The sequence below is a fragment of the Nannospalax galili genome, unplaced genomic scaffold (genome assembly GCF_000622305.1).
Source record: "Nannospalax galili isolate Female #2095 unplaced genomic scaffold, S.galili_v1.0 scaffold1175, whole genome shotgun sequence".
NCBI classification, from domain to species: Eukaryota; Metazoa; Chordata; class Mammalia; order Rodentia; family Spalacidae; genus Nannospalax; species Nannospalax galili.
Window position 1 is genome coordinate 112393 of NW_008336056.1, and position 16280 is coordinate 128672.

The 16280-nt window shown below is 40.1% G+C and overlaps 1 protein-coding gene across 1 annotated transcript in view; it reads left to right on the forward strand.

Moving 5' to 3' along the window:
• Nucleotides 1-10154, forward strand: part of Spata18 (spermatogenesis associated 18) — a 37454-nt gene extending 27300 nt beyond the window's left edge. The window contains exons 8-13 of the mRNA XM_008830837.2: nt 953-1111; nt 2703-2878; nt 6622-6745; nt 8553-8636; nt 9739-9784; nt 10083-10154. Of these exons, the coding sequence (XP_008829059.2) occupies nt 953-1111; nt 2703-2878; nt 6622-6745; nt 8553-8636; nt 9739-9784; nt 10083-10090 (597 nt within the window). The 3' untranslated portion in view covers nt 10091-10154. The remainder of the gene's footprint in view (nt 1-952; nt 1112-2702; nt 2879-6621; nt 6746-8552; nt 8637-9738; nt 9785-10082) is intronic.
• The last annotated feature ends 6126 nt before the right edge of the window (nt 10155-16280 follow it).

A 16280-nucleotide genomic window follows, 5' to 3' on the forward strand; every position in this document is an offset into this window, starting at 1 on the left:
GCCATGTGGGTGCTGGGAATCAAATCTGGGTCCTCTGCAAGAGCAGTCAGAGCCATCTCTCCAGCCCCTTGCTTAAGTCCTGAAAGTTTTGCTAAAATTATATAGTAGTTACTAGAATTACCAATATGTCAGCTATTTGAGTATGGAGAATTAAAAAGATATATAAGTATAATCTTTGGTTTCAAACTGAATATATTTGTTCTATGAGTGGATGCCATTTTGAGATCTCATTATTGGAATGAACATAAGAAACAAAGCAGACTGTTAATATGAGAACAGATATATCAGAAATCCTGGATCTATTCATTTATGTCAAAAGTCAGCAAACTGTGCCCTTTGGGCCACATCCGGATCTGGCTTGTTCCTAAGATACTAAGAGCTAAGAAAAAATATGTGACAATTGCAGCCTGTGAAGCCTAAAATATTAACTGGTTCTTTATAGAGAAAAATTTACCAAGCCCTGGCTTATATAATTAAAAATAATTTACTGACTTGGTTAAGGCTGTGTAAGCACAGAGACTGTGTTTAGCAAAACTGAGTTTCACCAGTGTCTACTATAGAATAGGTATGTGATAAATGTTAATTGAATTCATAAATAACATCAACCTGTGACTGATCATTTTCTCTTACTTCCTGGCCAGTAATAAGTCATTGGTGTGGGCCTAAAGCAAAGGACTTATGTCCCCATGTCTGCACTGTCCTGCTGTCTGTACTCAGAATTACCAGCTCAGTGGTCACTCATCTTGAAATTAGCAATTGTGGGTTATCATGTTATATTTACTTTTCAAAATTGAGAGAGATATTGTCTCCCAGGTTAAAACCACTTTCGACAAACTATATTTACTATTCAAAGACTGATAGGGGTCTCATTTTTAATTGTCCATAATTCCTTTCTTTGGACCTGTTCATCTCCTCCTCTTTTCTGATAAACTTGCCATGTTTTTGTATGCAGGAGGCATTTCATGTGGCTAAAATGGCCTTTAGGCATTTCAAGATCCGGGTGCGGAAGATGCTGACGCCATCCCATGTGGGGTGCAATGACTTTGAGAGCACCGTCTCTGACTATATCGTTTGTCATCTTGATCTATATGACTCGCAGAGCAGTGTTACTGTAAGTGTTGGCTCTCTTATGAGGAGGAGCTTGGGGTTGCTGATGTCATATTGAATAATGATAACTTAGGAATTCTGCCTTGTACTTTTGATAATTACTTCTATATAGTGGAAGAGAAGAAACATTTAATTTGCCTTGCAGCACTTGTCCCTATTGGCTGCTACTTTGAGTGTGTGTGTGTGTGTGTGTGTGTGTGTGTGTGTGTGTGTGTGTTGCATGTGTGAGTGCATGTGTATGTGAGGGTCTGTACACATCTAGAGGTTGGAGGTTGATTACTGGCTGCCTCTCTTTATCACTTTCTACTTTATTTACTAACTCCGGGTCACTTACTGAGCCTGAGCTTGCCAATTTGGGGAGTCCAGCTAGCCAGATTGCCTTGGGGATACCTTGTCTCTGCCTCCCTGGGGATGTGATAGTTGGGCTTCCATACTTGCCTAGTATTTATGTGGGTGCTGAGATTTGAACTCAGGTCCTCGTGCTTACTGGCAAATGCTTTACCCACTAAGCCATCTCTCCAGCCTCCTTTCCTAGAAATTTTGTGGGGAAAATGTTCTGTTTCATAATTACATTCTTTAGATGGATCTTTAATATCGGGCTTTGGAATATCTTAGTTCTTAAGAGCAAGGGCTCTGGGAAATAAGTTCAGATTTGCATATTGACTTTGCCAGCTGACTGGTGTGTGGCCTTTAACATTAATTTAAACTCTCTGTGTTTTGATCAGATCTTTGTGAGATCGAGGCCAGCCTGGTCTACATAGGGAGTTCCAGGCCAGCTGGGGCTACAGGGAGACCTTGTCTCAAAATAAAACAAACAAAAAGATCATTATTTCATAGAGTTACTGAAGGGATTCAATGAAAGGAAGTAGACCATTTGTTTAGCACAAGACTTAGCACATAGTAAATACTCAGTTAAAGCAAGCTATTTCAGTTTTGTTATGGAGGAAGAACTAGCCAAGGTTCTTGATTGGCATTTCATATATAAATAAGGGAATGGGGCTAGGGAGATGTCCCAGTTGGTAAAGTACCTGCCACAGAAGCATGAAGACTTGAGTTCAGATCCCCCAGCACCCACTTAAAAATCTAGGTGCAGTGGCACATATCTGTAACCCTAGTGCTAGAGGGCTGAAGACAGGCAGATGGCTGGAGCTCATTGTCCAGCCAGCCAGCCAGCCAGTGAGAGACTCAAAAAATAAGATGAAGAGCAATCCAAGAAGACAACTGGCTGATGTTGACCTCTGGCTTCCACACACATCCAAATGCACATGTGCACATACTCACATGAACACATTCATACAACACACACACACACACAATATGAGGAATTAATAAATAAAATCCATGGAACTTTTTTTCTCCTTAGAGTTTTCAGAGGGATTTTTCTTGTCATTTTTGCCGCATCTTCTCTCCTCCTTCCCTACGAACTAATGACTACATCCTTCTCGTGGTGCATGTGCTGTTTTCTGGATTGACTTAGTTTCACTCACATCCTCTTTCCCACATCCCATCAGCCATAACTGATGTCTGGATCCTCAGGATGTCAGACTTTCTTGTCACAGGTTGGCAGCCAAGTGATGCCATCTTTTATTTTTCAGGATGTGATCCGAGCCATGAACGTCAACCCCAAGATCTCGTTCCCTCCTGAAGTTGACTTTTGCCTCCTCAACAGCTTCATCCAGGAGATATGCTGCATTGCCTTTGCCATGCAGTCCTTAGAGCCACCACTCGATATTGCATTTGGGGCAGATGGAGAAGTCTTTAATGATTGCAAGTAAGAAACACAGGAGCAGGTGCTAAGGGAGGCCCCATTGTCCCTGCTCCCTGAGAAGATGAGGGGAAGGAACTCTGGAGGAAGAAATCAATAGCTACTACCTGCTTTCCGAGCCCTGCCATGCATTCCTCTGTACTACAAGTGGGGTCTCCTCTTGTGTTCATACTCCACTGAACAGATTGGCTTTGGGGGGTACTAAAGAGGACCTGGAGCTTGACCAGACAGAGCACTTTCGAGAAAGGTGTTCTAGAAATGCACACAAAGCTTAAAATTTTATTTTTTATTATTACTATTTTTATTGTGTGTATGCATGTGTGGGTATGCATATGTATACACACAAGTGTGTACAGATGCATGCGCCTGTGCATGTGTCTGTGGAAGACAGAGGTTGATGTTGGGAAACACTGCTTTTTATTGTTTGATTTAGACTAGGTTTCTCAAAGTGTGGTGTGTGATCACCTGCTTGAGAATCACAGCACGTATGTATTAGAAATGCACACATCTGTACCACATTCCATGATGTTTTACACAGTAGGTCTAGGGTGTAGCTCAGGAAGCCATAGCTTATAAGCACCAGGCACACCTCATACACACTGATGTTTGAAAACGAATGGTCTGGACATTTGTCCATTAGATTTCTACAAATTTTACATGGAGGATATTCCCCTTATAAACAAGAGAAGTTAAAATAACCTAAAATATTTATTGAGATTTGACCAGAATGTTGCTATGACTGGAGATTATATGGAAAGAGATCACGCTAGTGTTTAAAAACATCAGCTTTTAACCAGGTATGGTGGTGTATTCCTTTAATCCCAGTACTTGGGAGTCAGAGGCATGTGAATCTTTGTGAGTTCTAGGTCAGCCTGGTATACATAGTACGATCTAGGCCAGCAGCAACATAGTGAGATCCCATCTCAAGCAAGCAAGCAAGCAAGCAAACGAATAAACAAAAAACAAAATAAAACTAAACAGCAACAACTGAAATACCAGCTGTGGCCTTGAGCTGTCTAGACTGAAATCCTGACTCTGCCACCTATTTCATATTAACTATGAATCTTGAGCATGACACTTTATTTTTCTGTTCCTTAGTGTCTTCTCTTTCAAGGGGGAAATGCTTCTTCCTTCCTCCTCCTTTCCTCTTCTTCCTCCTTCTTTTTCTTTGGTCCTTTTGAGATAGGGTCTCCCTATAGCCCCAGCTGGCTTAGAACTTGCTATGTAGACTAGGCTGGACTTGATTTCAGAGAACCACCTGCCTCTGCCTCCCGAGTGCTGGGATTAAAGTCATGTGTGTGCCACCCAGCTCATCTGTCAAGGTTCTTGATGAAGGAAACCACATACCTTCCTCTTATCTAGGCCAATCACAACTGGAATGAGCTTTCTGGTTGCATTGTAGCATGCCATTGAGCTGTTCTAGCTTCTTTCAAGTCATTACTCCCAAGGTACATCCATCTACTCAGGAAGAGCTGAATGTTAAAACAGTGCTCTGCAGTTGGTTCTTTCTGATTCTCTACAGAGTTCCTTAACGTCTTCCATCTTTATTACTTCTCCTTTGGAGGATGGGTAGTATTACTTAGATGCTCACCCAGATATGTTTGTGCAACCTGCATGTGTCATGGATGTCTGTTAGGCTTATCCACTGCATGCCTTGAACCAAAGGAAAACTCCTTGCATTCCTGCACAGCTGGAGTTCTGAACAATGAATGCGTTTGGTTCTACAGTTGGGCCTCTGTGTCCAGAAGTCCCTATCTGTTGAGTCAACCAACCAGGGATTGAAAATATTAGGGAAAACATGAATGTTGAACTATTTTCCTTATTAGTGTTTCTTTTCTTTTCTTTCTTTTTTTTGGTCTTTTTGAGACAGGGTCTCCCTACTATAGCCCCAGCTGTCCTGGAACTTACTATGTAGACCAGGCTGGACTTGAACTCACAGAGATCTGCCTGTCTCTCCCTCCTGAGTGTTTCTTAAACTATAGAATTATAGCAATAATAATTATTATATCATATTTACATTTTATCAGGTATTATAACTAATCTAGAGGTGATTTAAAGTATGCAGGAAGGGGTTGAAGAGATGGCTCAGCAGTTAAGAGCACTGACTGCTCTTGCAGAGGACCATGGTTCAGTTCTTAGCACTCACATGACTATTAACAACCGTACCTGACACCCTCTTCTGACCTCTGCAGGCATTGCATGTCACAGGTGCATTTACATACATGCGGGCAATAAAGTCCTTCATATAGAATAAAAATAATAAATAAAATATTAAAAATAAAGTATATAGGAGAAGATGCATAGATTATATGTAAATATAACACCATTTGTTTATTTGACAGTCCTGCTATGTAGATCAAGCTGGCTTGGAACTCACTATATAGGCCAAACTGACCTCAAACTCTTGATCCATCTGCCCCAGCCTCCCCAGTGCTGGCATTGAAGGTGTGCACCACCACATCCAACTAATAACTATTTAATGCAAGGCATGTGAACACCTGCTGAGTTTGTTACCTGCTGGGTCCCTAAACCAATTCCCTGTGGATACCAAAGAATTCATGCACGTCTAAGGCATCACAGAACAAATCCAGTGTTTTTGTACCTGGCAGCCTTTCATACACTTGGGAACAGTTATGAAAACTGTCTCTTGGCTTAATGGCTTTATATTTTTCATCTGGGGCGGGCTGGAGACTTTTGGACAGATTGATCTGTGTGCCATGCTCAGCTGAGTTTTCCTTCTAACAAAAGAGTACAAAAATTGAGTACAGGCACCTAGACTGAAGTGAGAAGCTGAGAGGGACTAGCCCCTTTTCATTCCTGTTCCCTCCCTATTAATTTATCTAGGTTTTATATGTTTTTCTTTTTCATTAACCTTAGAACACCATTGACACATTTCAAGTAAAACTAAACTTGCCATTGTATTTTGTTGTTTATGCTGTAAAACCATATATCTCCTTGTGTCCCTAAATATTTTTATACTCTATTGCAACCTGTACATATTCACACTGCATATTCTCTTATTGCATCCAGTTAATTGTTTCAGCCCGTGGAGCTAGTTTTTGGATATCATCATCTTTTTTTTCTGTCCACCTTTGAGTAGGTTTCCTATATTTCATTCATGCCATTGGTAAACACGTCAACTTACCCTTAGATGAGAGAGAGAGAGAGAGAGAGAGAGAGAGAGAGAGAGAGAGAGAGGAGAGAGCCCTCAGCATCTTCTTTCAGGTCCTCATCGATCCGTTCATTACCCCTCTTTAGATGTGATCATTGAACTACATTCCAGTCTATCTTCTTAAGTTAACCACTCTCCTATATTTCTTTTATTTTGTCCACAGAGACACCATGAGAAATATTACACAAAACTTTAGGGGACCTTGTCTCTTGCTTCTAGCATTTTCCAGTCTTAATTCTGAGAAGACAAGAGAAGGACTGAGATTAGTCAGACATGATGTGGTCCTAGCACATCCATGCCAGGGGCTGGTTGTCAGGTTCCTAGTCTGAAGGCCATGCCCATCTCTTTAACAACAGAATGAAGATCCATGCATTGGTTAGAGCTAAGCCTAATTGCAAATGAATGTTTCACTTCAGTTTCCCTTAGTTCTGTTACACGTTTGCTTGACTTCAGGCTGGGGGCATAGTTCAGTGGTAGAGAGCTTGCCTAGTATGTGCCAAAGCTCTGGGTTTGATCCCCAGCACTGAAAAACCAGTTGCTTACCTTCCGTTTCTTGTTCTACTGTGTATTTTCACAGGTACCGGCGCAGCTATGACTCGGATTTCACAGCTCCCTTGGTCTTTTATCACGTGTGGCCTGCTCTCATGGAGAATGACTGTGTCGTTATGAAGGGAGAAGCTGTCACCAAGAGAGGGGCTTTTGTACGGTGGCCTTGCATAGTGACAATTCATCCCCAGTGTTTGAGTCACAAGTTCAAGAACATTTATAAACCCCAAGATTATATAAAAGAAGTTGATAAAGAGTTGTTTGATAAGATTTCATACAAAGGAGAAGGAAAAACAGCTGCTTGTTCTTGATTGTCCCATGATTCTTTGCAATTCCCTGACAGTGACAGCTTTGCTATTTCCCTATCTGTAAGATGGAGCTAGTCATCTATCTGTGAATGGAGCTGGCCCATTTATCACTTCTATCTTAGAGATATTTTGGTATTTCTAGGGTAACTTTTTGAACTCATCTTGTTATAGAAGTTTTCTATATCCCTGAGCATTTGACAATGACTGATTAACTTTCAGGAAACAGTTTGTCAATATTTTCCTGATAATTCTCCATTTGGGGAAATTATGCATAGATCCTTTCTCTCCTTGGTATGACTTGTAGCGAGGGGAGGGATAGAGAAAAATGGGACAGAGGAGGTGGGGAGAAAGGAACCATTTGGCTTTGGAAGGTTTCTTCTTATATCCATTATTTATAAATTGTTTTGGCCATGTTGCATAATTAAGCATCCTTCCAAATAGAATTGTGGGGTGTGTGTGTGTGTGTGTGTGTGTGTGTGTGTGTGTGTATGCGTGTGTGATGTGTTAGTGGGAATTGAATGCTGAAACTGGAAGCCACAGGACCTTAGCTATGCATAGTCTGTGATACAGCATTTACCTCTGCCTTTCCTAGTCAGAATTTGGTGAATTCTCAAGGAACCCCGTGGTCCAGAGCAAAGCCAAGGTGGTGGCTTCTGTTCTTCCTTTCTGAACTGGGCAAGGCAAGATGTACTATGTGACTGCATATAGTGAAGGAGTAAAGTAGTTTACTTTCAGAGAATTAGGATATTTGTTTTTAGAGTGCTAAAATCCCATTTAGTGTATACTAGTTGCATAAAGTATTTTATGCTACAGAAATTGGGTCCATCAAAATTGAATTTTGTTCATCTGACAACACACATTCTCTACAGTGAATATTTTCTTGAATCATGAAACAGGATTCTTGCCTTTACAATTCTCTGTTTAAGAAATTCTTACTAATATAGAGCAGTTAGGAAAGGTGGGAGGGAGAATTGTTATACTCAGTGTCAAATAATTTTTGCCTATTGATTTCCTCCTTCTCATTCACCAAGCACATCACCAACATTTGCTCAAGCTTTAACCCTAAAACAAAATCATACTGTATAAGGAAGAGTTTAGAAAATAGTTGAATGGGGGGAAATTTCAAGAAGTATCTGACTTTTAAAATCCCATATAATTTTTGAGATATTGACATACAATAAAACAGCACATTTGTCATGTACATGATGATGGATTTGACTTGCAATTTTCTTCATTTTAATTCAGTAGCTGGGCAGCAGAAGAATTTCATTGTACTCGGTGATATTTATTTATTCTGCAGCACTGTATTTAGGTGGTAAAAAATTTAAAGTGAAAACCAAAACCAAACAAAACAGCCATGAATCCCTGAAGCACTTGCAAAGTCAAATGTGATCTCTAACAGCTTACTCATAAAAACATTCAACTAGCACCAAAATTTGAGTAGCCTCAAATTCATTGCTATGGGATTTTATTTGAGTTCTGTCAGATATTGGGGCACTGCAGAAAATTAAAGGAGTGCAGTTCATGCTGGTGTCCACCGTGGGAAAGTACAATCCTGTCAGTAGAACCTCTCTTTCTGTGGGATGTGCGAACTGCTGCCAGCTAGGTCAGCTTTCACACACATAACTATTTCTCTCTCTTGTTTACTTCCTAGTGGGGTTCAGTGCATCCTGTAACTCGGTGTCGCAGCAGGAGTTTAAGTCCCATTTACCGTCATAGCCACCTTGGGTTAAGCACGGTACATTTCTGTCTAGTCATTTGTATATAAAATGTAATATAATAGATACTTTCTTTGCTTAAACAGTTGCCTACACAAGGGATGATTATAAATCTACAGGTAGAGAAACTGTTTCTCTAACACAATCCCCCATGTTATTTTTATATCACTCTACTATGGGCTAAAAAATTTAGCATTCTAGAACTAAATGAAACATTTTTCAAATTTTCCTATTTATTTCAAGGAACAATACATTTTACTTATTTTATAGTTTTATTATCACTTTTAATGGGGTACGAGAGAGCAGATGGTTGGACATGGGATATTTGAGTCCAAAGATCTGAGCACAAGTCCCTGGTTCCTTTAGAAATTAGTAATATGAGGGCTGGATCAGTGATTAATAGCACTGGCTGCTCTTGCAGAGGACCCAGTTTCGGTTCCCAGCACCCACATGTGGGCTCACTGTGGTCTGTAACTCCAGTTTCAGGGAATCTGATGCCCTCTTCTGGCCTCTGCAAGCTTTGTACATGTGTGGTATGCTTACATACACACAGGCAAAACACTCACACATGAAATAAAAGTCAATGAAAAATTACTGAATAAATTTGGAGAAATTATATAAACGGTATCACTTTCAATACTTTGTAAAGGGCAGTGAAGGTACTAATTTGTTCCCAAATCCAAAGTAAGAAAAATTAGATCAGTTTCTTTGTGTATTAATTCTTGGAAGGATTACTAATCTTCCATTCAAATTAAAAACTATCAAAAGACTTTGCAAAAAATTATGGCTTTAGTGTCTCTAAAAAAGTCAAAATAACTCATCACTGTCTGTGTACTTGCCAAATAACATTTCGCAATGCCTGTAAGATTATGGGGCTGGACCAGGACAGACAGGCTACCGACCTGCTGTTCCTTCAAATGAAGATTCTTTAAGTATGTGTTAGTTAATTATGTTAAACATGCTATTTTCTGGGAAGATTTGGGTTAAGGATGGCTGCCCTTAGGTTATTGAACCCAACTTCCAATCAACAATATAATTTAAACCAAACTGGTTGTCCATTTACTTCAAAAACCAAACGAGGAATCAAAATGTGATATTCACATCACTCTCTTCTGCTTTCAGCTGTCTCGAAGTCAGAGTCCTTCTCCAATAAGATGTACATTGCCAAGTAAGTGGGATGGTTAAGGTGGAACAAGCTTTAAACATCCTTTCCAGTATGCCACATTTTGAAGCAAAATGAATGTTTGACTTCTCAAGGAATATCTGTCCCCTCCAACTTACACAATTCATTTCTGGCCTTTCTCTCTTGATGGCACCTATGCTGGTTCCATGGGTTATTTAGGAGGTACCTCCGTGGAGAGGTTTAACTGCTGCAGCCCAAGACTGGTTATCTTTTCTGTTTAGGCACCTTTGAAGAACATTCAAGAAAGTGAATATGATAATGAACTGTTTATTTTCCTCCCTAGGGTATTAAAACCACCAGCCACGTTCCTTTGCCACAGTCAATTGGAACAGCCAACTTCCTCAGTGCTGCCGTCTGCCTGTCCTGTCTGCCTCCAACCTCACTTAACATGATACGAAAAGGCAATTCTGTGTATCACTCCACACAGAGAGTTAAATGTTTTGACTTAGTGCCTTTGTAGCTCTAGGTACATCGCAGTTTATTGTAATTCCATTATTTCCATTTATTTCATAAAAACGATTGCATAGGTATTTAGGATCATATTCATTTGAACAAAGTCCATGGCAAAGGTACAGGACATCCCTCCTGAAGTACTGGGCTCTTTTACAGCAATTCTAGGAGCAAAAGTGGTAAGTCACTTATCATGCTGAGCCCAAAAGAAAGGAATCATCTAAGTTTACAGATCGGTCACATATGTTATCATTGTTAGTATCAGCTTTTAATTTCCTGAAACCCAAGCTAGGCCTTTTAAGATTTCAAAGCAGCCTTAGTCTCTGGCTGGGGAACTCATCTCAGCAACGACTTCAGGCTAAATGTAGAAGAGAATTTAGAAGGATGGGATTAGTTAGCTAGCTTCTCTGTTCCTACCTTGCAAGTGCCTAGTCTGGTAAGTGGAGTATTGAAAGTCAAAGCTACTGAATTGAGAGCCCTCCCTCCCTCCCTCCCTCCCTCTCTCCCTCTATCTTAATGTAAAAATTAGTCTCTGGAAATTCAAATTCCATTTCACAGATAGAGAACCCAAGGACCAGAAATGTTGAGACTCATCCTCATTCATATGGATACAGAAACAGCCAAAAGGAAGAACCTAAATCTCCCAATTTCTTTCCTTCCTTCCTTCATCCTTCCTTCCTTCCTTCCTTCCTTCCTTCCTTCCTTCCTTCCTTCCTCTCTCCCTCCCTCTCTCCCTCCCTCCCTCCTTTCCTCTCTTATTTTTTCCTTCCTATCCCCCACCCTCTCTCTTTCTTTGTATATAGGTGCCATTTAATCACAGCTCAAATTCGGAAGCTGCAACTTCAAGGGTCCAAGAGCTCACTCCCACCTGTTTCCCCCTTTCCATGCTCTCTTGTTAGACATACAGCTTAATTAATGAACAAACTAAACTAAACAGCTTATATACTGGCAAAGTATCACAGATGTGTTTATGTCAAAATAATAGAGCGCATGAAATGTGAGGGGGTTTTCTACAGAGCCATGCTGTGGTTAGAAGCCAGCTTTGAGGCCCATGATAATCACCTGGTGTTTATCTCATAACTAGGAATGTTTCAAACTGTTTTAATGAATGTGTTAAACTTAAACTTACCTGGGACCTGCTCTTTACTTACTCATCTAGTTGTTTGTAAATGCAGACCTCTTAGGAACTCCATTTGACTAGAGTGCTTACATTCAAGGCCCCAAAGGAGGGTCTTCATTTACTGATTTTGAAGTGAGCTTATCTCCCTTGACATTGTTTGCTTCATTGTGAAGTTCTGTGAGGCTCATAGCCAAGGTAAGAATGGACTGTTGCTCTTTCCAGATGAATAGGATTTTTTTTCATTTTCAGGCCAGCCTTACATATAAGCCTGACCACTTACCTTTTTTACATTTCTTTTAGAGAGAAACTTTGAGTCAATCAAAGTTTGGAATAGGCTCAGAGCCCACACCAGCACCTGCTGCTTTTCTGGTGGGAAACACAGAAACCATCTTCTCTAAGCATCTTGCCCCTATGATAGAGGGTGGAAGTACAAATCCCTCAGCCTCTGCTCCTTGAATGCTCCAGCTTGGTGCATTTGTGGGGTCATGATATCTTTGATGCCAGGCCATGTGTTATAAAAAACATTATATGCCTAGGTACCTCCTGGTTCCCTTTGGCCATTAGCTTGCTTTGTAGCCTTGAGAAAATTACTTCAGCTCTCTGAACCTCATCTTCATTGTAGAGTAATCAGGTTGTGTGAAATCAGTAGTTCCCCTAATCCTAAGAGACTCCTCAATGCCTCTTACATAGCAAAGATTTTATTCAGGGCATCTTGAAATAAAATAAAAGTTAATACAATCTATATGCACATATATTTTTAACAATGGATATACTATCCTGACTACAAATTCAAGCAGAAGAAAAAGAAAGTAATTTTAATAAAAATTTTTAGTAAAGAATGAGTGCAACCATTCTAGAAGGTAGAGTTGAGACTTTAAGTGCTGAGTTTTATGTAGCATCTGTGTGTGGACTCACCAGTTATGACTGCATATCAGCATGCATTATATTGGCAACAGAGGGCACAGTGTTGACATTGGAGGTGACTTTCTGAGATGGTGGGCAATTCTGGGTAACGTTTTTAAAAAACAGCCTTGTCTGACTTACATAGCAATGGCATTCATGAACAACTGTGTATTAAAACCATGCAATAATCACTTGTGTTGTATACTAAAATGTCTTTCCTAAAATCTAAGTATTGAGGATGCCTACGTATCAGAAATCACCTCACCCCAGAGCCAAATATATAGTCTAATTTGGGAAAATGGCCACACATAGTTCAGTTATTTGCTGTTGGTCCCATTGGGCCACCTGGCATTTCTTGTTTCTAATTTTAACTACAGCTACATAAGGAAGGCTGAACAGTCTAAAATAACTTTTGGAAAGAATCATTGAGTCCAAAAGAGCTGGTCTGATCATTGCATCTGGGTGTATATCTTAAATTTAGAGACTTAGAAAAGCTTGCTCTGTACCCTGATTAAACGCTGGTTTCTGTATTACTGACTTACCATCTAATAATAAAATCATGGAAAAGTGCCTTGTAACTGTGAGTTCTTTGCACTGGAATCCTTCCAGATTGCCAGGTTGTGCATCCCTCACCCTTTCTAATACATGAGATTGAACCCTGGCCACACATTACAGTAAATGCTGCCTGCCCCCTACCCTGAGGATGACCCAGGGATAGCAGCAGCTCCACTATGAAGCTTCATTGCTGGCTTTATTTTGTCTTATTTGGAGTCTTCTTGTCATACTCAGGATGCCCCCTGTGAATCCTGCATTACCCTTTTCATGCAGTTTCCACGTATATTATTTCAGTCCCTTTCCATAGTAGCTAGGTGCATCTTCAGCTTTATATTAAGGAACTTGTTCATCTAGTGCACTCTCCAGTCTTGTTTCAAGGTCTTTTATTTTAGAATAAGATCCTGTCCTATTTTCTTTTGTTCCTCCAAGGCATATGGCATTGGTTCTTTCTTTATTAACATTACAAGCAATGCATACATTTCCTGGATTTCTCCTCTATGCCCCCCCGATAGTGCTAGGGATAGAGGGCTAGATGAAGGACTGGTTTTTATGGAGTTTAATGCCCTGTCTAGCTGTATTTCTTAGTGATTTTCCCATCATAGAGAAGAGATATTAGTGAAGAAGGAAATGGAGGCAACAGTCTATGAAAGGCAGGTATGGAGCTCAGCTGCAATCCCAGCATCTGGGAGGCCAAGGCAGGAGGATTGCTAAAAGTTTGAGGTCAGCCTGTGCTATTCAGTGAGTTCAAATCAGCCTAAAATATATAGTGAGGCCTTGTCTAAAATAACAAAAAGCAACACACACACACACATAAATTTAGTAAAGTTAACAAAATGTTACATGTTGATTGAAGGAGTCAAAAACATTGACTTATTGGGCAAATATCCCTACATTTTAAGGGCAGCTAGGGGGATGGCTCAGTAAAGTGCTGGCTGTGCAAGCATGAAAATATCATTTGACTCTCAACTCATTTAAAAAGTGGAGCAAGACAGCATGTCCTTGTCACCCCAGTCAGAGACAGGTCAGTTGCTGGAGCTCCCAGGCCAATTGCTGGACCTCCCTGGGCAGCCAGACTAGCCAAGTAGGTGAGCTCCAGAGAATGTCTGCTCAAAAAACACAAGGTGAAAAGAAATTGGGAAAGATTGACCAATGTCAATCTCTCTTCTCCCCATGCACATGTACACATGTGCACATGTATACACATATGAACACATAGAGCACGCACACAAACACACACAGATACAGACACAATGCTATGAAAGGGAATGGTAGGAGACTTGTGTGGTTAAAATACACAAGAGAATGTGACTTTCAATTTTCTGTCATGCACAGGTGAATTAGTCTTGTAACAAATATTGAGTTTATAATCCTGGCATCATTAATTAAGCTACTATTAGAAAAAAAGTGGTTCACCGGTGATGACTTTGAACCTTTCCCCTTAACTTAACCCACTGTTTGATTCACCTGTTTTGTTCCTAAATTATAGGACAATTTGTGGACCATTCTAGTTTGCTTTTAGGCATGCTGAAAATCCTGGAATGAAGCAGATTGCTGCCAGCAGAACTCTCAAAAGCTAGGGAGATTGCTTAGTCTATTGCTTTGAAAAATTTCATACATATAATTATGGGTAAGGTGTGCTGGAACTTCTAAAAAACTCACATTGCAAACTACATTAGATCGTGGAAACATGAGCCCAGGAGCCATAGGAACAAGTGAAATTTAGTAGGTGCCATTTAAATACCAAAGCTGAGAAGCATGTTGGCCTTAACACAGTGAATGAGTTGAGGCCTTGAAAAGAAGGTAGGAACTGACCCTCATTTCAAATGAAATTGGGTAAGTTCACATTTGAAACACCGCCCACCAGGGGGCGGCATGAGCACTACTTTCATAACATCACGGGCAATTACCACCAAAACTGGGCAGCTGTTCCTGCTTTCTACTGGGTGAGAGTGATTTGCATGTTGCAGATTTAATTTCAAAGTGGGTCATGATACATTTAAAAAGTTTAGTAATGAAATGGTGTATTGAAATGTGATGTAAAATAGCTTAGAAAACAATTTAGAAGTTGGACAATTGTCAGAAGATCTTGGGCATCAATTTACGAATCAGTCTCTTAGCAATTCATTTCTGATATTGAGTTCCTGGGGGAGGGACATTACATCCTCACTGGTACCTCTGTCTCTTTAGACCAGGGAACAAGTTCCAGAGTGATGGCTTGAAACGATTGACTTCAGAGGGCTTGAGAGATGGCTCGGTGGGTAAGAGCACTCTCTGGTCTTGCAGAGCTTCGGTTCCTAGCATCCGGCAGCCACATGGAGGTCACCCGTATCTCCAGTTCCAGGGGCTTAGACATCCTCTTCTGGCCTCTGAAGACATCAGATACACATAGTGCACTTTCATACATACAGGCAGAACACCCATACACATGAAAGAAAAATAATGAGAAAAAAATTAAAAATAGACTTCAGTACTGGCCCACCCTGTGAGTCATGAGTTTGAAGCAAGATGGAGCAAGTTACTTGTTCATTAATTTTTCATTTAAGAACCATTTGCTGCTGTTTTACATGATGTTCCAAGATTTTCAGTGTTGGAGAGAATGCTTTTAACAGTTCTCACAGAGGTAGTATTTTAGAAATCCTATTTCAGAATATGCTTGTTTTTAGGATACATTTATTTTTGAAAAAATTAAACATGTTGTTAGCCATTTGAAATTGTTGTATTAACTTTAACAAGTAAATGAGGTATCGGAATTCTATCACCTGATAAACGCACTTACCACATAAATTAGCACTATAGTTAGGAGAGGCATTATGAAAAAATGGAAACTTAATCTTATTATGCTGTGTAGAAGTGAGGACTTTGGGAAGTGATTAGGATTAGATAGGGTCATTAGATGGGGCCTTGGGATTCACTTCTGGTGGCTTCAGGGGAATAGGCAGAGATCCAAAGAAACACACATCCATGCACTCCTTGTCTCTTGTTATTGGAAGCTCTGTGCTGTCTGAGGACTGTGCTGTCATGAAAGTCATCATTCCATGTGTCCCTTAGACCTTGCACCTCTAGAACTTTCAACCAGAATAAACCTTTTTATGAAACAGTCTGCTTCTGTTATTCCATTATAGTAGTGAAAGATATACTAATACAACTATTAGTTATTAAATAAAAAACCAAACCCAGCAATCTCTGATTTGTGTACTTTATATACACATCTATCATGCTTTTGATTTTATATACTTCTTTTTAAAACTTTATTTTTATTTTATGTGTGAGTGTTATGCCTGCATGTAACATATGCCTGTATGTAAATACAATGCCCAAAGAGGCCAGAACCGGGTCCCAGATCCCCTGGAACTGGAGTTTCAGACAGTTGTTAGCTGCTATGTGGGTGCTGAGATTCGAATCTAGGTCTTCTGCAAGAGCAGTCAGTGCTCTTAACCTCTGAAATATCTCTCC